This window comes from Typopeltis vanoorti, chromosome 7 (assembly GCF_054136105.1).
Source record: "Typopeltis vanoorti isolate ZY-2024b chromosome 7, IOZ_Tvanoo_1.0, whole genome shotgun sequence".
Classification (NCBI taxonomy): domain Eukaryota; kingdom Metazoa; phylum Arthropoda; class Arachnida; order Uropygi; family Thelyphonidae; genus Typopeltis; species Typopeltis vanoorti.
Genome location: NC_143555.1, coordinates 45,506,880 through 45,533,852, shown reverse-complemented (window position 1 = coordinate 45,533,852; position 26,973 = coordinate 45,506,880). Strand labels below are relative to the sequence as shown.

Below are 26,973 nucleotides of genomic sequence, written 5' to 3'. Positions count from 1 at the left end.
AAACTACTAACAATGCATACTTAGAAAACTTATTCTCACAGAGGATTAATAATTATTTAGAAAAAATACAGGAAAATGTGAAGACATTGAGAAAGAATGGAATAATACAAAAGAAATTATTACATCGGCAGCATGTGAAAGCATACATAAAAAATACTATAAAAATAAAGAAATACATATATTGGACAATGAAATGGAAATCTTCTTTTAAAGGATGGTTAAGGAGTCAAAATACAAGAAGATGCAATTGAGCATAAAAAAAAAAAAAAGGCAAGCAATTCCAAAAGAGAAACCAGAAAGAGACAGTGAAAGCTGGGAAAAATTTGCATCATACCTAGAAAATGATATATACAAAATAAGACCCAATGTCTATATATGCTAAAGCACATGAATGCAGATATAAAATCTGCAAATATAAATTGTAAGTTGATTTAATAGAATTCTTAGATTACTTTAGAGATCTTTGGACAGATAATACTAACATAAAAAAAAATTACACCAAAAACTTACAAAATGCTTTAAATGATATAATAATGAAAGAATTAAAGGACAACCTAAGTAAAATAAAAAATGGTAAATCAGCAGGAGAAAATGGGATAAATTCCAAACTGTATAAATTTTCTGGAAAAAAATTTCATCAGAGATTATTAAAATTTTTAAGTAAAATATATACAAATGTAAAATGGAAAACAAATATAGTAATATCTATATTTAAAAATGGAGATAAAAAGAAAACCTGCTAATTACATAGGTATTAATCTATTGAATACATGTTACAAAATATATAGTAGAATACTTGATGAAAATTTTAAAATATACACTGGAAAAATATTATTAGAATGCCAAATGAATTTAGAAAAGGACACTCAGCAGATGCAGCTTTTTGTTTAAAACCACTTAGAGAAAATAAGAGAATTTAATTTAGAACTTATATTTTGTTTATAGATTATGAAAGAGCATTTGATAAAGTAAAAAGGCATATTAGTTATACTGCAAAGAATAAATGTGCCTAATATTTTACTGCAGGCAATATTGAATATATACAAAGATGATAAAATAAATGAAAAAAAGTCTTAAAAAGAATCTGTAAACCAAGGAGTAAGACAGAGATGTTCTCTGTTGCTAACACTTTAATATTTATATTAATAAAATATTAATACAGTGAAACATTTTAAGTAACCCAGCAATAGAAATTTCCCAGAATAATAAAATAAATATGCTATTATTTGTAGATAATCATATAATAATTGCTCTTTGTAAACTTTCTTCCTTATATATTATATAAGGAAGAAAGTTTACAAAGAGCAATATATGATTTAAACATTATAGTCGAACAGTTTGGAATGAAAATATCCATAGATAAAACTATGGTATTTTGTGGACTAACTCCATTTAGGAGTAGAACAGATACAAAATACTTTTAATTATTTTGGATGCAAAATATCATATGAAGGAAAAAAAAAACATAAAATTAAAAACTTTCAAATTTTTATAGATTATAGGCCTGATAAATAAAACACACAATCTGAATATTGTATAAAAATACATGCACTTAAAAATATATAATACTTTAGCAGTACCTACATTATTATATCACAGTTAATTTGGGCAATAAATAAACAAAGAATAAAAACACATGAAATTAGATTCATTAGAAGAACTGCAAAATATGCATTATTAGACAAAAAAAAAGGAACAAAGATATTTTAAAACAACTCAAACTAAAATTAATAGAAGATTAAATAAATACAATCAAATTGGATAGAACATGCTAACTTAGTGGCCAACACCCAATATTCCCTAAACAATTAACCACGCTGCCGGCCAGGACATATATATATATGTCCACATTACCATGAATGCGAAGTGCATATTAAAATTGTAATACCATTGATATTACATTGAAATTTATGATGGATGAGAAGCTTTTGAGGATGTGTATTTGATCTTTAATGCCGGTAAGGTGTTTAATAAAACATAAACCAACTGGGAAGAGAAAGCCAGGTAGACCTCAAAAGAATATACACTATCTGATCAAAAGTATCTGGACATCCCTCTGTAATTTCTAAACTGATATCTAGATGTCACTATATGACCTCACTTACCGGTATAAAAAGGAGGCACAGAGCTGTATGTTGTTCAGTAATAAGAAGTACGAGCAGAATGGATAGATCAAGAGAGAGCTCAGTGACTTTGAACATAGACTAATCAGTTAATGGTTGCCACATCAGTAAAAAATCTGTCAGAGACATTTCAACCCTCCTCAAGTTGCCAAGTCAACAGTTGATGACATGATTGTGAAGTGGAAACATGAAGGCACAACCACAATAAAACCACAGTCGGATAGGCCACATTTAATGACTGATGGGGACCATCGAGTGTTGAAGAAGGTGGTTCGTGAAAATCGCCAGACGTAGAGTAAAGCAATCACCCAGGAGTTCTGCAGTGCTATTAACTGTCCATCCAGCACCATCACTGTGCTTCGAGAGTTAAGAGGAATGAGGTTCCATGGTTGAGCAGCTGCCCATAAACCAAACATTTCTCCTGTGAACACTAAGCGCTGCCCACAGTAGTGTAAAGAGCGACTTCACTGGACAACTGGAAACGTGTGATTTGGAGTGATGAATCATGCTTTACCATGTGGCAGTCCAATGGGAGGGTCTGGGTGTGGCAAATGCCTGGAGAATGATTCCTGCAACCGTGTGTAGTGACAACAGTGAAATTTGGATGAGGTGGCATTATTATAGTGTGTGTGTGGGGGGATTTTCATGGAATGGACTTGGTCCTCTCATAACACTACACGGAAATCTAAATGCAGAAGGTTAATTCAGTCAATTCAGTGATGACTATTGTGTGTATCAGCATGACATTGCTACCGGTGTGTGACAAATGCCTGGAGAATGATTCCTACAACTGTGTGTAGTGCCAACAGTGAAATTTGGATGAAGTGGCATTATAGTGTGTGTGTGGGGGGGAATTTTCATGGAATGGACTTGGTCCTCTCATAACACTACACGGAAATCTAAATGTAGAAGGTTACAAGGACATTTCGACCCGTTGCATACTGTCTACAGTAGATCAATTCAGTGATGACTATTGTGTGTATCAGCATGACATTGCTACCTGCCATAAAGCAGGGTGTGTGAGGGAATGGTTTGTGGACAATAATGTTCCAGAAATGGACTGGCCGGCCCAGAGCCCTGATCTGAATCCCATAGAACACCTTTGGGATGAATTGGAACGCTGTTGCTCCAGACTCCAATGACTCGCATCATGAACTGCTCTGGCTACAGCTCTTCAGGAAGAAGAGCTGTAGCCACCTTCTTCAACATCCCTCCAGAGATGTTCCGACAGTAGAAAGTCTCCCCGGCAGAGTTAGAGCTGTCATAGAAGCAAAGAAAAAAAAATCTAATACACTATCTGATATTTTTGATCAGATAGTGTATTAGATTGAAATAAGGCTGGAATAGATCAATATGGTCTATATTCATATTTACTGTTATAATGAACTTTCTATAGTTGTATCTTTTAACTCTAATAGCGTAATATCATATGCTTCAGTTGTGACTGAGACATGAACTATAATATACATATGACTTATTATTGTGATTCATGTTTTGAATGTAGTTAACAGGGTGTCTTCCTGACAATGTCCAGGTAATGTTGGTTGAAATATATTGGAGTTTTTGAATTAAATTATATATAATTTAATTCAAAGAACAGGACGTTGTTATTACATGTGTGGGTCATTAAAGTTAATGCATGTTCCATTAAAACTGTTTATTTCTGTACTGAGTGTTCCGAGTATGATTTATGCTAACAAATTTCTTAGCTCTCTCTCAAGCATACTTGAGAGAGGGCTAAGGAAAATTGTGGAAAGGAAGCTTGGAGAAGAACAAACAGTTGGCTTCAGGCCAAACAGACTAAATACCACAGATATTAAAGGAGTAAACAAATGATATTAAATATAGACTAGGTATTGCTTGATATAATATCCCATTTACAGATGGCAGAATTATATTAAAAACAGCAGGATATTAAGAAGGAACAGGACGTTGTTAGCATTCGAGCATGTGAGCAGAGCTAGCATAAAGTGGTAGAGTCACTTAAACAGAATGAGAAAGGAAAAATTAGCGAAAAAACATATTTTTTGTACAGAATAGAAAAAAAAGAGGCAGACCAAGATCTGAGGGGATTGATATGGTAAGAAACACTTTAGAAGACTGAAATACCAGATCTGGTATTTTTGAAGTTTTGACAGATAAGAGATTAATTTTAAGGAAAATTAGTGATAGGAAGTTCATGAAGTTAAAATACTTCAACTGCATTGTGAATAGAGAGCCTATAGAACAAGTGAAACATTTCAGTATTTAGTCACAATTTTCAGTGAAGATAACAAATTAAATGTGGAAATAGACAGAATTAGCAAAGCTGGTATGGTGGTGAGTGAACTGAATAAATTTATATGGAATAAGATATAGTTTATATGGAATATAAATGAGTTTATAATAAGTTAATAAAAAATAAGTTTATATGGAATAAGAATAATAATATAAAAGACAGTATTCAAGCCAGGTTTAACTTATAGATCTGAGAGCTAGGCTAGAAGTAAAACATTTGATCGGAGTGTAGAAACCACAGGTATGAGCATTCTGAAAAAAATTACAAGAGTTAACAGATGGAGTCAATTTCAGAATCATGGTAAAAATGAAGATATTAGGAAGGACATTTAAAGTTTTAGCATTAAAGAATGTATTAGCAAAACTTATCTCAGGTGGTATGGTGTATTTAGGCAATGACAATCAAGGAAAAGGAGTAGCTGTAGTATTCAACGCTAAATATGAGGCTAATCTTCAATGGCAGACAATATCAAGTAGAGTGATGTGGACAAATATCAAAATGGAGAACTGGACAACGAGACTTATTTGTGCCTGTGATCCTGCAGAAAGTTCCATTAAGGTAGAAGTGGATGAATTTTTTTTTTTTTTTTTTTTTTTTGAGGCTTTAGAGAAATCAACATATACAATGAAAAAAGAAAAGTTGGTCATTGTTGGGGATCTAAATAGTAGAGAATAGTAGAGCAGGAAATGATTGTCAAACATACAGAAATATTTTGGGAAAATTTGGATAAAAGAGCAAAGCTAATAATAATGTCAAATACATGTTGGATTTCTGCTCAGGACATGGACTGGCTATTACTAAAGTGAAGGAAAAGAAAAAACATATCAAAAGTTCCTGGCAAATAAGTCAGCTTATGCTCTTTGAGAATACAGAGAGCTAAACTAAGAAAGCTAAACACTTCGTAAATCTGGCGAAACAAGAGTCATGGGAAGACTTTGGTAAGAGCATAGAAAATAAATATCAAGAAGGTGGCAAGATATTTTAGGGGTTGTTGAAAAAGCTCAGAAATGAAAGAAAGAATATTCTAAAAGGAATCAGAGATGATAAAGGTGACATGAAAACTGGAGATAAAGATATCCTTGTTGTATGGAGTAATTACAGTTCTAGAAAACAGACTTTTGTTTTATTCCCATGATTTCTCAACTATTAGTTGTAAAGTGAAAATCTGAACCTGACAGCCTCAATTTGGCCTAAATCCAGTTTGTTCTTCACCAAGCTTCCCCGCCACAATTTTTCTTAACTGTTTCTCACCTATACTTACATAAATCTTACCAGGAACACTCAGCAGGGAAATACTTCTGTAATTCTCACATTCAGTTTTATTTCCCTTTTTATATATGGGTATTATGAGAGCTATTATGAGAAATCATGGGAATATAATAAAGATCTGTATTTACGTGTTGTAGATCTGGAAAAGACATACGACAAGTAGGTGCCAAGAGAAAAGTTATTCAAAAAGCTATAGTTATATGGTGTCGATGGTGTTATTATATCAAGCAATACTTAGTCATTATTTGAGTTTTAAGTCAGCAGTTAGAATTGAATGAAGTACAGGAAGATGGTTTAATGTTAAATCTGGTTTCAGACAAAGATGTACATTATGCACTCTGTTATTCATTATCTATATGGATCACATTATGAAGGAAAGTTGTATTAAACCTGATATCAAAATTGGAGATGTTAATCTCATCCCTTTACTTTATGCGGATTATGTTATACTTCTAAATAAATCCGGTACAAGTCTGCAAGATTCCCTGACAAAATCGAATAACTGCTGTAATAGATATGGTGTGAAGGTCAGCAATAACAAGACAAAGACAATGAAAATAGGTAGAAGCACTGAAAATATCAACTGCATTTTGAATGGAGAACCTATAGAACAAGTAAAACATTTCAGCTATTTAGGCATGATTTTTAGTGAAGATTGTAAATTAAATATGGAAATAGACAACAGAATCGAGAAAGCTGGTATGAAGTCAACTGAATAAATTTATATGGAATAAGAGAGAAATTAGTCAAAACACTAAATTACTGAATACAAGACATTGTTCAAACCAATTTCAACTTATGGATCTGAGAGCTGGGTTAGAAATAAAACATTTCACCAAAGACTAGAGATCGCAGATATGAGAGTTCCTGAGAAAGATTAGGGGTATGAACAGATGGCATCAATGGCAATATCATATTAAAAAAGAGGATATTAGGAAAGAACTTGAAATTGTTAGCATCCAGGAATGTGTTTGCAGAGCTAATCTCAGGTGGTTTGGTCACTTAAAGAATGGAAGAGGAAAGATTAGCAAAAGAAGTGTTCTGTGTCAGGTTGGGCAGAAAAATACCCAGAGGAAGACCAAGATATAGATGGATTGATACAGTAAAAAGTGCTTTAGAAGAGGGAAGTATAAGATCTGATAATGTTGGAGTCTTGACAGGTAACAGATTGATTTGGAGGAAAATTGTAGATAGGAAGTTAGTAATGATGTAAATTTTTCATGTAGTACTATGATATCCTTTATACACCCCTTGAGGGTACCTGTCAGGAATTTGATGATGAAGGTATGGCTGTATAGACCATTAGTATATTTACAAATGTTCTGCAGTATTTATGTTTAATCGGTATAAACTTAAATTTTCTCTTTCTAATTACGGTTTCTTTTGTTAGTGCAGAATAAATTATAGGAAAAGCAGAAAATTAATTGTAATTTTTCTTTTGTATAGATCTGTTCTGTTTAAATAATGTGTTTACACATAGCATTAATTTTTTGCAAAATAAATTTAGTAGAAGATTCCATTGATTGTTAGCTAGTCTATCCAGAACAAGGAATATTTAATTTAATCTTTGGATATATTATTATTATTATTACATAACACCTCCAGGGAATCCAAAGACTCATCAAGGGGTACCTACTCTACAGCTCTCTCTCTCCACTAACTAGACCAACGCCATCTACCACCCACCACTACTAGTAATTTCACAGACAATCACAAATTGCTGGCCTGGGTGGCCAAGTGGTTAGCATTTTCGTTCTCCAGCTAAAAGGCTGTGGGTTCGAATTCCGCTGTGGGCATTGATGTTTGTGATTGTCTGTGACTAGTGGTGGTGATTGACAGTAGATGGTGCTGGCGTAGATAATGCAGTTCGCTGTAGTTGGTGGATTGAGTGACAGAAAGTTGTCAAGTAGGTGCTCTCCCTCGATGAGTCTTTGGACTCCTTGGAGATGTCAGGTAATAATAATATGTTTAAAATACATAAGAAATAAAAAAAATTATTTCACTGAAAGTTTGAGATTTTACTGCTTTCTAGTAAAGTGGCATGAGGATAGCACATAATTGTATCTTTCTCTCACTTCTGGCTTTATCTTCAGTTTTGAAGTATTATGTGTGCTGGAACATGTACAATTGCAAAAAATATGGTACAAAAGATATATTTTGGTGATTACACCACATTTTTTTATTATTCAGTTATATAAAACACGGAAATAATAGTTCCCGACAAGTTTCGTAAATCGTAGGATTTACATATTCAGGGGGTAAATAGTATAACTTAAAGTTTAAACAAGAGAATTAATAAATACAAATCATAACCATCTGGCTATTCATAAAACTCAAATAACAGAATGCAGATATATAACGTTATTCACGTTGAACAATACTGGATGATGTCACGTGTGCTTGTTCTCGTTCATACAGTCCGAGCTCAGATTGAAGTAGATTTTTTATTAGAGCTGACCACACTTGATGGAGAATTAAACCTTGATTTTTATTGCATTGGGTTGGGTTTTTTAGCATATAGTATAACTTAAAGTTTAAACAAGAGAATTAATAAATACAAATCATAACCATCTGGCTATTCATAAAACTCAAATAACAGAATGCAGATATATAACGTTATTCACGTTGAACAATACTGGACGATGTCACGTGTGCTTGTTCTCGTTCATACAGTCCGAGCTCAGATTGAAGTAGATTTTTTTATTAGAGCTGACCACACTTGATGGAGAATTAAACCTTGATTTTTATTGCATTGGGTTGGGTTTTTTAGCATATTAGCAGCTTCTTTAAATTTTCTTATGTAACTGTTATTTTCTATGTATGACATCGTCGTTTTATGCCAGAGTACATCGTGTCTGGTGGAAGTGGTATGGAAAGCAAGACCCGTTCTTTGTTCTCTTTTGTATTGTATGCCTTTTTGGTGTTCAGCCATGCGTATTTCTCCAGATCTTCCTGTCTGTCCTACGTAGCAAATCCCGCAAGAGCAATGGATTTTGTAGACTCCTGGTTTTTTTAAGAGATGATGAGGTGGTTTTGGTGGACGTAGGAATCTTGAGATTTTTTCCATAGGAAGGAAGGCTACTTTCATGTTGTGTTTGTTCATTAATTTGGCTAGCTTATCTGTAACATTTTTGATATAAGGAAGCGAGATTGCGTTTTTGTAATCCTGTTTTATCGTATTGTTAGCTGGAGGCATTTTAAGGATTCTCTTGATGGTTTTTGTTTCATAATCCATTCTGTTGGAGGATTTGTGTTAAGTATTTTAGTTCTTCAATACATCTTTCTTGTGTGTTGGAGATATTGTATGCTCTGTCTCAAAGAGTTTTAATTAAGCTTATTTTTTGAGAAGGATGGTGGTGTGAGGTTGCATTTAGAAATCTTCCAGTGTTTGTCGGCTTCCTATACTGAGAAGGAGAGTTTACTTTCTTCATTAACTTCTAATAGAATATCCAGAAAAGGAAGTTTTTTATTTTTTTCTTGTTCTAAAGTGAATTTTATGGTGTTGTGCAAATTGTTGAGATAATCTTTGAAATTGATAAGTTCATCTGTTGTTCCACTGAATATGATGAAAATATTGTCCACATAGCGTAGCCATATTTTTGGTTTTTTATGGTAATTCTTAAGAGCATTGTTTTCAAATTTTTCCATAAATAGCTTTCAGGGTATGAGAACTCCTGAATTTTTAGCAATAGTTTTTGGTACATTTCATTAAAGAAAGTAGAACAGTTTGCTTCTTTATTTTCAAGAAGTAAATTATGCTTTGTTACAAGTAGCAATAAAGAACTGTTTCCACTGAAGAGTAAAGAAGCTGCTTCATTTGTCTTACATTAGAACTGCAGATATTTTTTAAAAAAATGAAATAAATGCTAATTTATAGACTTAAGGCAGCCAGTAATGTGCCGACGAGTTTCATTAAGAACCTTATCAATCATTTTGACACGTGGTGATCTTTCCCAAACAGGGCTAGCATACTAGGCTGTCGAAAAGCAGAGTGCCAGTGCAGAGGTGTGCAGTACTTATGGATTTGCACCCCACCTAGATGATGTTAATCGATGCAGAATATTATTGTGTGTTTGAGTTTTAGTTGCCGTCTTCTCTATGTGTTGCTTATAATTTAGGGTCCTATTGAGGTAAGTTGAATTTGGATAATTGACCGGTTTCACACCATACCATTCTATATTCAACTCTTTTCTCGCCTCCCTATTATTGAGATGGAAAAGACACATTTGGGTTTTACTGGGATTTGGTTTCAGTTGGTTTTCCTTATAGTAAACTAAGGGTTTCTAGCTCTTGTGTGCTGCTTCTCAATGTCATCAAAGGATTTTGCTTGATAAGCTATGTCCTGGTCATCTGCATATAAGAAGGTTCTTGACCGTGGAACCATGGGTTTATAGGTTGGTCATTAGTATATATATATAAATATATATATCGAAGAGGAGGGGAGATAGCACACTTCATTGAGGGACCATTTTTCTGGATTCACCATCTGCTCTTTTTCCCTTGAAAATCAACAAAGAATCTCCTGCTGAACAGCAGCGACCTAAATATCTCCACTAACCGATAGCTGTTTGTCATGCTGTAAATTTTGACTATAAGCTTTCTAAGATTTAGTGTGTCATATGCTGCTGTCAAATCTATAAATACAGATGCTGTTGCTAACCCCCTTTCAAAGCTGTTCTCAGTAAACTGTTAAGTTTAATACTTGTCCAGTGCATGATCTTCCTGGTCATGCCAGTTCTTTTATCAGCACTCTATTTCTGGATTTAGTCTGTTCAAGATTAACCTCTCATACTGTTTCAGTGTTGTGCATAGGAGAGCTATAGGCCTGTAGCTCTTTGGATCCTCAGCAGGTTTACCCAGTTTCAGAGGCCTTTGATAGACTCCCATGTGATGGTAGCTAAACTGAAACAAATGGGATTAGATAACAGTCTAGTAAGTTGGACATCTGATTGACAATTGAATTGACATTGGGACTGGCTTAACTGAAGATATGCAGCTGTTTTCCAATGATGCAAAGTTGCGAAGGGCTATGAGAAGTAGAGCAGATGTTGTGGTCTTGCAGGAGGATCTGAATGGATTATGTGAGTAGGCAAATGATTGGAGCTGTCAGTTTAATATTGCAAAGTGCAAGGCCTTGAAATTTGGTAGGCAAAGTTGGGACACAGAGTATACAGTTAATGGAGAGATTTTGAATCAGGGTGAGGAGGTGAGAGATCTGGGAGTGATCGAGGACAGAGACTTAAAGTTGAGGGATCACATTGCTAAAATTTTAAGAACATCCCAATGGATTATGTCAATAATGAGGAGGACATTGACATGCAGAGACAAAGAGTTATGGTTCCCCTGTCTAAGGCAGCTTTGATCAGGCTGTAGACTAATGTGCACATATTTGGTCATCTGGTTTTTCAGGGGATTAGATGTATGGAGAAGGTCCAGAGAAGGTTTGCTCAATTATTGTCTGATCTATAGAATGTCAGATACCAGGAGAGACTGAGGGAATGCAACTTACACAGAATACATTGCCTTGTGAATAGAAGAAGAGGGGGATATGATTGAGACATAGTGGTGAGGTATTGTTATCAGATTAATGTGGAGGAAATATTTCATAGAGTAGAGGATGGCAAGGGTAAAACTAGAGGCCATCCATGAAGCTATATAAGAATAGTGTGAGCAAGGGAGTGAGAAGCAGGTTCTTTGCATGGAGAGTGTTTGGTGAGTCTCATACATTGACTGAAAGTGTCTTGACTGTGGAAACTGTGAATGGGTTTAAGGCATAGTTCGATGATCTTTTGGCATGAGAGATAGACCTCAAAATGAGTCCTTGGATTCCATGGAGATGAGATGATAATATAATAACAACAACAATGACTATTTCCTGTTATCTGTCTGTCACCCAGTTTTAGTATCCATTTGTATTGCATATTTTAATCAATAGGTTCTTATGTGGAATTATCTCAGAGGCGTTTCTGAAATCTAGTAAATCACGGTATTGCCATTATTCCAGTCTACCTTCCTCATGACTTCATCCATTCCATAAAAAGCAAGTACATTTGTCATAACTGATATCCCTTCAAAACCGTACTATATCCTGTTTAGCTAGTGATCTTATTGATTTAATGGCATAATTATGCAAAACAAAACTAGGCTTTATGCCAGAAAATGGTTCTAAGTTCAGTTGTTATAATAATAATATTAGTATCAAAACAACAAATTAATTGCCAGTCTGTTGATTATTTCAATTGTCACATACTTTTATAAACTAATTCATGTTAGTATATATATATTTTTTAATTTTTTTTAAAGTTTTATATTTTTATACTATTCTGCCTAAGTGGTCACTGTGATTTTATCTCCTCTTTCTTCTACATCCATAAAAAAGCAAACAACTGCAAGTCATTATCCATTCACATTTCCACTTCACACTTATCAAATAAATTTCTTATCTTTTATTCCATGTACTGCTGATCGTTGAAACAGCTTTCCATGCACTTTTTCCTCATAGGGAAAACTCTGTGACTGTAACCTTTCACTCTTCACGGAACTATGCATCATCAGATTCTTTCTTTCTTTCTTTCGGCACTACTGCTGTTGGTTTTGCAATCTTTCACGTGGGTCGATATAAACAAAACAAAAAAAGTTAGTTCATTGTAATACTAATTACACAAATTGAATTTTATGTAAAAACTTTTTCATATTTTCTATATTGAATATTTATTTGAATAAAAAAAAGTCTCTAAAATATTTATGTTCATTCTCTATAGATTGTACTGTAAAAGATTTTGGAGATATTCAGTGCTCAGATATTATTGATGATTTTCATGATGGCATAATCAGAAATCCAAGGTATGTTGGCATCGCCAATAAAAAGGTCAGTTAAGCTTTAAATTTTTTTTTCTTCCCTTGAGGAAATTTTACTAATAAAACTATATATGAATACAAGAGGTGTGGCTATTAACAAAACCAGTTTTGGGATGGCTTAAATGTCATGAATAGGAATGTGCTGAGACAGATTTTAATTTTGACTTGCCCCTCAAATAATTGAATATTAATTGGTTTGCTGTTAGTTACTGTAGCAAAACGTATGTAGTATTATTGATCTAAAGAGGGGAATGATCATTAATCATCTCTTTAGGTGAATAATAGGTTGAAAAGAATTTATTACATTTTTTTCTGTTGTCTGCAGTGAAGACAATTTCAATTGTCTTCACTACAGACAGTTGAAAGACAGTTGAATTGTTAAGAAGCTTATAGGATCAAGTAATGTCATAAGTAAGAGTTTTTGCAGACCATTAAGGAGCCTGGACAGGCATCAGTGATGATTCATGAAATAGTTTTTGAGCAACCTAAAAATTTGATAAAATATGTCATCATTTTTTGTCTTTGCAGTGAGATGAGTAGTTTTTGTCTTAAAAAAATTCGCTTAGTTTGATCATCTACCTTATTCTGACTTCTGTCTCTCCCTTCTCTTCATCCAAGAAGAAAAACAAAAACAGAAAAACATGTTTTTTAAATTTTATTAGATGTTTTTTAGATGTATGAGATGGTTTTAAAATTTTATTAATAATGAATGACAACAAAAACTTTAAATGGTAACATTGTTTGCTTAAGTTTTGACTATCAAGATGACTATTTTGAAGACACAAAATCAATTAGAATGGTAGAATAAATCACTAAAAGTATGTTTGTTGTCTATTTCCTTTTATAGCCACACTTCATTTTCTGTTATTATTTTTTCTCATTTATTTAATGAAGACAGTTTTGTATCAGTGAAAAAAAGTTAAATTTGGTGGGCTAATATCTACGAAAATATTTTTTACTATGAAATTAAATTAAAAAAATAGCAATTATAGCACGGAAGAGAACAAATACCTGATTTTAATAAGCAAAATGAAGTTTCAAAAATTGCAGAGTGAATTTTCTGTGTTGCTTACGAATGACATGATGATGATGATTAGATGAATGACTTGAATTTAATTCACATCTAATCTCTGACAGTAGAAACTTCATTAGGTGTTTCTAGTTAGGCTTAATTAGTCTAGGGTTTTCCTCTTGGAAATGGTTTTTCTCCTATAAACAGTCTAGCTCCCCCCTGAGAATACACAAGTTACAAACAGGAGACTCAGTTCAGACTTGGTAACAGAAACTCAATGCTAGCTCAATTGTCTGAGTGAATAACATCTTTGTTCTCCAGCAAACAGGCTGTGGTTTGAAATCCCACTATGGCATGGATGCTGTAGATGTTTTACATCAGTGGATGTGAGACTTCTAATGTGCTTCTTTGGAGACCTGAAGTGACTTGTAAAAGTATAACATTTAGTCCTATGGTAGGGTTTCCAGATTATCTGAACTTTATCTCACAGTATTAGTGTGGTATAGGTATTTCATGGTGAGATTATTGTTTAAAAAAATGTTTGCCTGCATGTGAAAAAAAAAGTTAGATTATAATGACAGCTTAAAAAGCACTCTTGTAAGAGTAGAATTTCCTTACGTGTCTGTTGCCTTTCATTATAGTAATTTTTGAATTGAAATGACATGTTCATAACAATGTAGATTCTTTGTTTCTCTGAAAATTAAGATAAAAAATATATTGTTTTCAAAATCTTTCTTATCAAAGACAAAAAAAAATTATTTACTGGGATATGAGATACTGATTTTTGCTCTTTCCATTTTATTATATATTTCAGCATGTATATACTGAAAGAGGAGATGAAAAATATATTGTGACCAATGCTGTAAAACTAAAATGTCATACTAGGTTACTTTTGGGGAAAAATCCTCTTCCAAGCAAGTGTCTTTTGCATCTTATCCATAATCACTGTAAACTGCCTCACTGCATTTTGTTTATTTGTGAATGTTATAAAATCTTTTCTTTTCAAGGTTCCTCTTTTAAGTTGAGGTCAAAGAAGGGGGGAAAAAAACTCAGCAATTTTTGTCAACACTGTAATAAGAGTATATTACAGGGGTGGCCCCAACGTGGCTCATGAGCCACATGCATCGTGCTGCTCTTCCTGATCTACCAGGAAAAAATAAACAAAAAGAGAAGAGGAGACAACAAAAAAGAGGAACAAAATAAAAAAAAATAGAAGAGAGAGAGCAAAACAGGATTAATAAAAATTACTGCAATAAAAAAGTTTAATTCGAAACACATTAAATGAAGTTTACTTTTAACAATTAGAATAATTTTAAAGTCGAAACACAATAACTTGAGTTACTTATTAACTGGTAGAGGTCTTCCTTGTATCCATTTTCTTAGTAAGCGCCTTAAAATTATGTGTGTAATTAGTCAAAGCAGTTCTTACAAGCTCGTTACAACTCGCCATGCGCTCACTTACTCCCATACCATTGCATCGGTCAAAGGTTGCGGCTCTTCTAAGTCTTATCGGAATTATTTTGGCTCCAAAAGGATGCATAGTTGGCCACTCCTGGTATATTATAATCGGTCATCAAAAACTGCAGTGCAAAAGTGGTAGCATCATAGAGATTTCAACTTTTGCACGCATTTCTGGTGTATTGCATTTAAAAGACTCCATAAGCTCCAAATATAAATGTTGATTAATGGTTTGTGTCTTGTGGAATAGATTCATAATGCACATTACCTTTATAATCAATAAAATACTGCATTTGGTATCACTTTGGTTTTGCTACAACCTTAGTAAGCTTCCTTTCACCTGAACAATTAGGTTGCTTTATTGCATTATTGTTAGATGCTCCTTAGATTAATTTCCATGTTCTGGTTGTCATTGTGTATGGATTTTTACTGATATGTAATCTATCTGTACGTCTGTCTATGTATATATTAATGAGGCAGTTCTCATTAACTTTGCTGAGGTGATTTTGAACAGACTCCAGTACCAGCTTGCAGTTCAAGTACTGAAGTTTATTCAGAATCACCTCAGCAGATAATTACTCATATAAATTAGAACGAAATAGTAATGATGGCCAATGAAGCTGAAATTATTGCTTAGAGTCCTAACGTAAGGGACTGCTGGAAAACTCGAAGAACTTAAGTGGGCTGAATGTCTGCCATTCAGTCTTATCTACTGCAAGTCTATATATACCGGCCAATATATACTCTTATGACTACTCTTCACAAAAAACTTGGAGTCATTAACACCCTCAAAAATAAAGCTGTAACAATTTGCTCTAATAAATAAGCTTTTAAACAAGAATTACAAATTATAAATAATGTCTATAGCAAAAATACCATCGATAAAGTTCTTCATTAAAAAAAAAAAAAAAAAAAATGCATCTAATATAGATTATAGTAAAACCATAGCTGTTCCACACATTAAAGGGTTATGAGATAAATTAAATAGAATGCTATGCCATTACAATTTTAATGCTACTCTTAAACCACCTATAAAATATTAAAAGACATATTCAGCGCCTCTAAGGATCCCCCCCCCCCGATTGGCATACCCTGAAGTATACTGTATCCATTGCACCTGTAACTTACCTTATATTCGTGAAACTAAACACACAATTCCTATCCATAAAAAAACAACAAAAAACGCAAGAAATTAACATAGATTTGGTTGTATACTGGCCGAAGGATTTTAATAATTGAGACTAAGTAAAAAAACACCAACAAGTTTCGCCAACTTAACTGTCTGACTCTGTCAGGGTGTATAAAAGAGATACAAAACAATTTAAACTGTTCGCAAAAGAATGAACCGAATACAATTGTATTTTTTACAAATACAGAAGAATGCATACATCAGATGCATGGAGCGTTTATGATATCAACTGTTGTTATGCAGGAACATTCTGTAATTAGCAGCGAAATTTAACTACGGCGTGCTTAATGATCTTATGAGAGTCTTCCAAATATCAGCTAGAATTAAACCTTGGTTTCTATTGAGGTTGGGTTTAGAATGGATGACTGCTATAGCTTGTTTTATGTTTCGGGAGCAGAAATCTTCTTATAAATTGGGCTTCTAAATATGTAGCTTTTGTCCCATTCGATGGTATGGTTTGTCCTTGAAAAATGAAGGGCTAACCCAGAGTTGTCTTCTCTGATGTTGTTTAGTCTTTGGACTCCCTGGAAGTGCACATAATAAGAAAAAAAATTATATTTACTAACTTATGCACTCTCTCTCTCACTCACTCTCTCTTTCACTCACTCACTCACTCACACACACACACACACACACACACACACACACACACACACACACACACACACACACACACACACACACTTGTATATCATCCTTCTGATACCACTATGAAAGCTACATTAATAAACAAAAGATACTTGCAAACTCATTATACAAATCGCAATTTTGTTAATCATTGCAATATTTTTGGTTGTGACATTCATTATAAACTTCCATTTATATTCCATATAGCAAGTACAATTTCATTTGATGAATTAATTTTTTTTTTTTTTTCCATGTCATTCTTACCCACAAAAAGTTGTTGACCTATAAAACTATTCTAGAACTAGACATCTAAGTTTAAGCCATTTCAGACCTCCAGTAATGTTGAATTCTCATTATGCCTCTTTTTAGGTAGTAGATGATTTTCATTTAACACCTAAAGACTTTGATAAAAATCCAAGTAGAGAGTAGTGATGCTTTCCACTTAGCCAACCATTCTGTGAGTTTTCTTTCCCTCTCGCAAAGAACTCATTGGATTTGATAGGAGTCATTGCAGACCCTCTTTTTAGGCTAACTTCATTAATGAACAAAAGATGTACTTTGTAAACTCATATAGTTTAAAAATTTTTTAACTAGTACAATGTTTTAAAGTAGTAATATTCGATATAACTCCCTTTAGTATTTTGTGTAAAATATATAATTTTAGTAAATGAATTCTATATTTCTTTTCGACAATTTTCTTTCTTTTCCTTCATGCCACAGTACTGTTGTACTTTGTTAAAAAAAAATAAAAAAACCATTTCCAAAAATCTCTGTATGCGATTTCATCATTTTGCTAATCATTGTAATATTTTGAAGTAGTGACATTATATTTTACTTGGTCTCAATCAGTGCTGCTTGGTCGCTATTCAGGAAGTATCTGGCAGAGGCAATGACTGTTAGATACTTCCTGAATATTCCAAAGGTATATTCCAAAGGTCAGGAGATTACATAAGGCAGGTGTAAAATGAATGACTGAAGAGATGAATAGTGCAATCTGGAAGAAAAAGGCATTGTGGAGGTGCACAAAATGAGTTGCTATAATCAGTTACATGAAGAGTATAAACAGCAAGCAAGGAAGGTAACTCACTTAGTAAGGGTAGCAAAAGTGCAATATGAACAGTTAGCAAATGGTGCTAAAAGAAATCCTAGAGAGTTTTTTTGTGTGTGTGTGGCCAGTAGAAGGAAAAATGATTATGGGAAGATGATGTTGGTCAGTGATAACAGGAGAATGATAAACACTGAGGAGGATATAGTAGCGGTGTCTAATGAGCAGTTTATTAAAGTATTCCATCCTTGTGGTTGCGACATAATGTAGAACTTGAGAGTAGTGGGAAATGGGTGAGGGGGGGGGGGAAACCAATGATGTTGAGTGAGCAGGAGGTATATGAGGAATAGAGTAAACTTGATGGCAACAAGGCCATGGGTCTTGACGGTATATCACTGTGTGTCTTGAGGTGTTGTTCTAGAGAGTTAACAACAGCTTTAATTTACATTTTAAAAATGAGTTTTAGATCTGCCCAGGTTCCAAAAGAGTGGAAAGATGGCAAAATTGTTCTGCTTCATAAAGGGAGGAGAGGTGATAAAACTAGGGCTTTAAATTATAGGTCAATCTACTTGCCTGGAGTTGTGGTCAAGGTTTTGGAGATGCTAGTGAGGATAAGGATTCAGAACTAGGTTGACAGCAGTAGAAATCTCTTTAATGGAAAGCATGAGTTTGCAAAGAAGATCGTGGTTTAGCAGTCTGCTTACTTATTATAACAAGGTGATGGACAAGGGGGGGGGGGATGTACATACAGTAGCATATTTAGATTTTGCAAAGGCTTTTGATGGATTGCCACATGACAAACTAGTAGTTAAATTGGAACAGATGGGATTGGATAGTAGATTAGTGCGTTGGATTGCAGATTAGATGTCTGATAGGTATCAGAAGGTTGTATATGGTAGAGTGATATCCCAGAAGAGGAAAGTCAGTAGTGGTATGCCCCCAGGGGTAATATAAAATTGTTTAATTGTTGTTTAATTTATATGAAAATTACATTTGAAATGGGCTTAAATTGTGATATATAGTTGTTTGCAGATGATGCAAAGTTTGGGAGTGTTATGAGAAGTAGAGCAAATGATGCAGTTTTACAAGAGAACCTAAGTAGACTGTGTAAATGTGTGGTGATGTCAGTTTAATGTTTCAAAGCATAAAATTTTAAAATTACGGAAGCAAAGATGGGATGCAGAGTATAGGATTGGTGTAGATATTTTGGAGGAGGTGGAAGAGATGAAGGATTTGTGAGTTGTGGTAGATAGACTTAAAATTTCATTTACATTTTGCTAAAATTGTGAGCACGACACAACAGATTATTGGAGTGATGCAGAGAACACTTACGTGTAGAAGTAAGGATGTTTTGATTCCATTGTACAAGGCTTTGATCAAGTCACATGTGGATTACTGCACACAGATTTGATTGCCAGGTTTTCAAAAGGATGATGAGATGTTGGAGAGAGTTCAGAGATGATTGACTACATTACAGAGCTTAGTGGATAGAAGGAAGAGATGTATAAATTGGTAAGGGATAATTACCAGATTAACGTGGATGAGATTTTTCATAGAATATCTGGAGACGGGGAGATTGAGAGTTCATACCTGGAAGTTTTATAAGATGAGTGTAAGCAAGGGGTGAGAAGTAGATTTTTTTGCATGGACAATGGTGGTGATTGGAATGAATTGCCTGAAAGTGACGAGGTGAGTGCAAGGACAGTGAATGCATTTAAGTTGCAGTATGATGAACTGTACATGTGAGAGTGGGACCTCCCATGATAAGTTTCTTGACTCCATGGAGATTTGTTGATAATAATAATAAAAGTAATATTTTCAATCATAGCCTTAGCGGGGTAAACAGTTTGGTAACATTAATTGAATAGTCTCCTTTTACAAGAGTGTCAGATAGCAATATACACAAACAGTTATGGCCAAGTCTTAATCCAGAGAATTCCTGTTAAATATATTCTGTTAAAATAAAAATATTTTAGAAATGACAGAAGAGATAGGAGAGGAGGAGGAGTACTACTAATGATATCGATGACTTAAGTCCAGTTAGGATAGAAACACAACAAAACAATGATGGTAACAATGTCTTGTGTAGTGACGAGTTTGGGTCTATCTGATGTGAAGTGGAGGCTTACAGAATGAAATATATGGTGGCGATGTTGCTGTAGACCTGGTGGGTCAGTGTAGATGACAAAAAAAAAAGCATCGCTAATTTAGCCTTATAGGTACCGAACAAATGATCATTATGGGTGACTTTAATTTTCCAGATATTGATTGGGTAGAAAAAAAATCTCATGATAAGAAAGAAGAAGAATTTATTAAATTGGTACGAGACAACTTTCTCAAGCAGCATGTGAATGAAGGAACCAGAGGTCAAAGAGTGTTGGTTTTGCTCATAGCTTCAGAAGGGATCTCTGTTAAGAATATGGCTATTTTATCACCAATTGGTGACAGTGATCATGCTGTGCTTTCTCGGGAAATATCATTGTATTAATGCTCTGATTAGAACAGATTACATGTTGAGCTACTATCTTCGGTTCCATGGTATCAGTTACTGAATGAAAAAAAATGTCAGCAGTGGATGGGAATCTTTGAAAAGTGCTTAAATGAGCCAGTATCTGAATGTATTCCTGGTGTTCGAAGAATAAATAGGTTGGGAGTGAAATGGATGTGCAACCTTATTAAGTAAGAGATCCATAAGAAGATGATGTAGAAAGAATTTCATGAGAAGAGGAGTTATGAAATATATAAAGCTCAGGTCAGAAAAGTAACAAGTATTGTGCTGAGAGCTAAATCAGAGTATGGAAAGAAATTGGCCATGTAACCTAAAGGCAATCTAAAAGAATTTAATTGTTATGTTGCAAGCTAAAGAAAGAATGATTGTGAAAGAATAACTTGAATGTAGATGGTACTCGAGTGTTGGAAGCTAATGAGATTGCTCAATTAATGAGTACTCACTTTGCTAAGATATATCAGCCAGTGTATATAACATGGTGCACAGTGCTACTGCTACATTGTATGAAGAGTTAGATATTCAGGAAAATGAAGTTGAAGAACTGTTGCATGAACTGGATAAGAATTGTCTATTGGGAACAGATAGAATATCAGTCCATTTGCTAAAGGAATGTTTAGTCGAATTGGCTAGGCCTTTCACATGTTTGTATAACTTGAGTCTCAGCTTAGGAATGGAAGGAATGTATGATAGTTCCATTGTACAATGGTGGTGCAAAAACTAATATGCCGAACTACCCACTGACCGAACTATCAATATCTCTGGTGTGTAGCGAAGATTTTAGAGAAGTTAGTAAGAACTCGCATACAGAAATGGGTAGACAAACAAGCTGTACTCCCCAAGGTGCAGCATGTGTTTACTAAAAAAAGGTCATATTTTAGTAATTTGCTCATATTTTATAACAATGTTACAGCCTAGTTGGATAAGGGGAATGGATACACTCTGATAATGTTGGATTTTTCTAAGGCACTTGATAGGATACCACACAAAAGGCTGTTGCATAAACTGAAGAATATGTGATTGGAATATAAACTCTTGACTTGGATCACAGGATGGTTGACAGACTGATATCAAAAAGTGATATACAGTGGGTGTGAATCTGCCAGATTTAAGGTGACTTGTGGTGTACCTCAGGGTTCAGTCCTTGGGCCATTATTGTTTAGTCTATAGTGACATCAGGTAGGGTCTAACATCAGATGTGCAAATGTTTGCCGATGATGCGAAGATAGGCAGTGAGGATGCTACTGATATTCAGCACTTAGAAAATGATTTGAATAGGGCTGGAAATTTGGGTAAATGAAAATGGCTGTCAGATTAATTTTAGTAAGTGTAAGGTTGTGCACTTTGGCGTGATTAGATTTCCAGCGGCATATTATATTAGTGGAGTTATGCTACAAGAAACAGGGGAGGCAAGGGATCTTGGCATATTCCTGGATAGGAATTTGAAGTTCAGTGGTCAGTTGCAAATGCAGCTCAGAGGATAATTGCAATGTTGAAGTGAATCTTGACACGGAAGGATAAGGAAGTCATTTTGCCTCTTTATAAGGATTTGATAAGACCACACCTGGGTGAGCAGATCTGCACACCTGTGTGCAGATTAGCTCTTCCGGATTCCAAGGGAATAAAGAAGCTGTGGAAAGAATGCAAAGAAGAGTTACAAAGATTATATCTGGATTTAGATTATGAGGACAGTTTATTGTAAGATGTGGATTGCAGACTCTGATTACCAGGAAAAAGAGGGGTAATATGATAGAGGTCTATTAACTTATAGGATATGAACTGATGAAATTTTTTGTTATATGGAAGATGGGGAGAGAAAATGGGGACTTCCATGGAAGTTAAGTTTGTTCACAGTTAAATAAATAAATTCCATCTGATGATACAGCGTTTCTCCCTTTATTCGGGAGTTCACGGTACCATCTAGTCCACCCAAATTTTATCCGGGCCCTGGAACTGGCATAGGCTGATGAATCAGACCTATGGCTGGGTCAGTATTCCTGACTGTAATCCGTGTGTGTCCTTGGACCGGTTTGCCTGCTTGCAGGATGAAAAACACCAGAAAAAACTCTGCTGTCTATCCCAAGACCGGCTAACTTGGCTATGGCAGAGGAAGATCCTTGAGCTCCTCATGTCGTTGATGGGAATCGAACCTAGGACACTCCTTCCCCAGGCATATGGTTGCGAAGCGCAAAGCCACTAGGCTAACCGTGCGAACTGTTCACAGTTAAGAATGGTGTATGAGCTAGGTTTTTCGCTCACAGAGCAGTTAGTGAGTGCAATAGTTTATCTTTTGGGGTAGTGAGTGCATCTAGTGTGAATGAATTTAAGGAAAGGTATGACAACTGATTTGGGTGATTCATAGCCTCTCTCAATGAGTCCTAGACTCCCTGGAGGTCTCAGATGATAACAATAATGATTATTATTCCTCACCCAGACTGCATTTGGATATAAAGAGTTGCCACATCCTACCTTAAAGGAACATCAGAACAAATAGTATGGGTTCTTCACAAATTTAATTGGTGAATCACTGAAAACATTTTGGAAACCCTCTTCCTTTCTGTCGTCCATCTAAAATAAGTTACTCCACTCATCTATGAGTATTTGTTGTTTATTGAGTATTTTATTTCTGTCACCTTTTAAGACTACAATTAAGACTACATCAAATTCTTGGAATTTGATGTCTGGCCTTGTTACCATGCCGTGACACTAAGTACAGAATTTTCTGGAATCAAACAAAGATACTGCAAAGATTACATTCAAGTTTTTAAATTTAAATTTCATCATCTCTTTCTTGAAATATCTGATTGCATTATTTCTCAGAATTCTGGGAAGTAATCATAGTTAACTATTGATAGCTTTTTTGAATAATCTTTTAAATAACCCTGTATTGAATTACCATAACTAACCATTGTGTTCTCCTATTCGCTTGATTGTCACCGAGGCTTGTAGCAAAAGCAATATGTGTCAATTTTTAATGTTGTTTTACTGATTTCTCTTTTATTTTTGCTGTAAATGACCTCATAACAAAGATGAAATATATGTTTTATATATTTTATATGTTGTACTGGTATATATGTTTTACTTGTGCTGTTATTTATTTCATAATAAAAATATAGTGTGACTATACTCGAGTTACTTATAATAATTTTCACATAGATTTTTTTGCCCTGTTTAGTTATCTGAATTGGTATCCAGGGTTCACCTCGAAAAGTGGGTTTGCTTGACTATTGGAGGAGATCATAGCATAGGAATTGGTTCTATTCATGGCCATGCCCAAGTCAATCCCAACATATGTGTATTATGGGTTGATGCTCATGCAGACCTAAACACAGCCACTACTACATCAAGTGGTGAGTTCCTTTCAGAATTATACAGTTATAAATTTTTTCCCATGGTTATAAATTACCGTATTTGCCGGCATATAAGACGCACTTTTTTCCTTTGAAAATAGGTCTGAAAAACAGGGTGCATCTTATACGCTGATACTCAGTTTTTTATTATTTTCATTTCTGGAAATTTTCTCTGTTCTGAGTTATGCGATTTCTTTATTGCTTCCTTGCGGTGTGTGTGTGTGAGAGAGAGAGCATTCCAGTTAAGTAGAGCAGTGTTTCTCAAACTTCAGACATCCGCGTTCATATGATTGGTGCAGTATTAACAAAAGATCATGCTACCTAATGACAAAGACAAGCCGACAGTTGAGTTGAAATGCTAATTCTCTTCAACCGAAGTCCTTATATAATATCTGAAACACATTCACTATATATTTGTTCGTTTTAACACGTTCACTCAAACAAAACCATATGTTGCACTGGCAACATATGGTTTTGCTTGAGTTGTTTTATCCTGCTGTGCTGATGGGACAAAATTGCCACCACTATTGATATTTAAAAGGAAGATGCTACCCAAAGAAAAACTGCTTAAAGGAGTGTTTGTACATGTTCACACACAAAAGGCTGGATAGATGGAGGAGGAAAAGTTATGGATAGATAAAATTTGGTCTAGGCACCCTTGTGAAGAAGCCTGCCATGCTAGTATGGGATCAGTTTTGTTCTCACAGAACAGACACTGTTACAAATAAACTCAAGGAATTGAAAATTCAGTTAGCTGTAATTCCAGGAGATCTAACTAGTCAGCTTCAACCTTTAGATGTCTGTATTAATAAACCATTTAAGGGATTTATGAAGGAGAAGTGGAACAGCTGGATGCAGTCCTCAGATTTTGAGGTTACATCATCAGGAAGAAGGAAGAGGCCTAGCATTTCACAAATTTGTCAAAGCTTCATGGGATGCTGTGAAAACTGAAACAGTGATTAAATCATTTAAGAAGTGAGGAATTAGTAATGCACTGGATGGTACAGAGGACAATTTGTTGTATGAGGACTCAGATTCTGATTTAGAAGAGGTTTCAAGTGTCTCTTCATTTAGCTCTGGAGATGAATTTCTGGGTTATGACGATTAAAAGGTGGGTACTCTTTCCAAGTTAGATTAGGTATTTGTTGAAAGTAGACCTACTTATTACTTTATATTTGAAATACTGTAAATTCATTATAATATTCAGTGATAAAGTTTTTTCCCTAATAAATGTGTACAAAAGCGGGGGTGCATCCTATACGCCGGCAAATACAGTAAATTAAAAATGCCAAGAAATTATAATCTTGTTTAATCCTTCATCTAAGCAAAGCATGCAACGATTGCACATGAAGTTTCTTCATGACCAAGCTTCTTGTATATTTAGAGGCTAATTACTTGATATTAATTGCCTTAATATCCCATAGTGCAAAGCACACATTCTTTTGGGTGTGTATGATGCTATGTATTATTATCATTATACAGGCACCTCCATGGAGTCCGAAGACATTGCAGGAGACCTAATCTATCCAGTCAATCTATCATACCTCTCCTTGAACCCATTAACAGAAAGAGCACTCACAACTGACTGTGGCAATCTATTCCACTCATTCACCACTCTCCAAGCAAAAAATCTAGTCCTCACACCCCTACTGACCACACCTTTATTCAATTTCCAAGGATGACCCCTTGTTCTAGTCCCTCTGGCCAAATGCTGAAACATTCTTCCTGCATCCATCCTATAAAACTCTTTAAGTAACTTAAATGTTTCCATCATATCCCCCCTCTTTTTTTCCTATCTACATGCAATCTACATGCCTTCAGTCTATTCAAATAGGGCACATTCCACAGGCCACTCACCATCTTGGTCACTTACCTCTGAATCCTCTCCACCACTTCCACATCCTCAAGAAATCCAGGGGACCAGAGTTGAGTATAGTAATCCAGAAGTGGGCATATCAAGAAGGCCTTGTAAAGAAGAATTACACCTTCCTTATCGCTACTTGTTAATGTGTTCTTCACTAGCCAAGTTATCTTATGTGCTACGTTAGCAACCTTAGTAATATGTCCTCTAAACATTTACTGTCTGTCTACTTATGGGAAGGACCACTGCCTAGACCAGTTTGACCTTTATTGAGGTACTGTTAAAGTGCTGGGATACCTCTCCAAAAACTAAGTGATCTACAAGATCACTCTAAATCTCACTGAGTGAACCTAAAGGATCACTACTTACTAAAGTTACCTGTTCTTACCTGAATCACTCCAGAACAGGAAACTCAGTGCTGGTACACTCAGTGACTGGCAAAAACCTGCCACTGAGCAGAGCTGCTCTACTCATCAGGAAGCAGGCAATCCCATCAGTGGGAGTCAGACCCCAAAGAGATATCAAGGTTGAAGTAATGCAGATGTCATATATATCCTATATACATAAGTAGTGGAAAGGTGTAACTCATTATTATTAAAATATTCTGGATTAGAGATAGAAGTTGAAATTTTTTTTCACTTGGTTATACTATAAAGTAAAGATGTCAAGAGAGTGCAGAGAAAAATCTAAGAAAGCAAAGTACTGTGTAAAAGTTGCTAATCACAAGTCATGCAAAGACTTTAATAAGAATATAGAAGACAAATATCAGGAAGGTAGAAAAATTTTTTTCAGGTTATTGAAAAAGCTAAGAAATGAAGAAAACATGAAAAGTGGAGGTAAAGATATTTTGGATGTGTAAAGTAATCACTTTGAAAGATTGCTAAATGAAACAAGCAAGGACAAGCATGGTGGTAGAAAATGCTAAACAGGAAAGCAATCAGGAACAATCAGTACTTGAATTAGAAAAAGCCATCAAAAAACTAAACTCAAATATGGAGGTATACAATTTTTACAAATTGCTGCACTGCACTGCATTATCTAGAAGTCGTGATCCAAAGGCTGATTTTTTGAATTAGAGTATAGCTCTCATAGTACCTATATATTAACGGAAATAAAACTGAAGGTGAGAATTGCAGAGGAGTTTCTCTACTGAGTGTTCGTTCCAGGTAAAATTCATGCAAACATATGAAGAGGCTAAAAAAATACTTGCTGAAGGGAAGCATGTATCAAGTTCTGGCCAAATAAAGGTTTATAGGATCAGATTTTTGCTTTAAAGCAGATAGTTTGAGATATCATAGGAATATAACAAGGATCTATATTTAAGATTTTTTTTTTTTAAGAGCCAGAAAAAGTCAGGTAAACAAGGTGCCAAGAAAAGAAGAGCTGTTCATAATTAC

General features: G+C 34.7%; 1 protein-coding gene across 3 annotated transcripts in view; it reads left to right on the top strand.

The window, feature by feature from the left end:
* arg (arginase) overlaps positions 1-26,973 on the top strand; it is a 273,733-nt gene that overhangs the window by 50,433 nt on the left and 196,327 nt on the right. For all 3 annotated transcript variants that reach the window (XM_090395245.1, XM_090395244.1, XM_090395243.1), the window contains 2 exons: positions 12,432-12,538; positions 23,541-23,715. In XM_090395245.1, the coding sequence (XP_090251371.1) occupies positions 12,432-12,538; positions 23,541-23,715 (282 nt within the window). The remainder of the gene's footprint in view (positions 1-12,431; positions 12,539-23,540; positions 23,716-26,973) is intronic.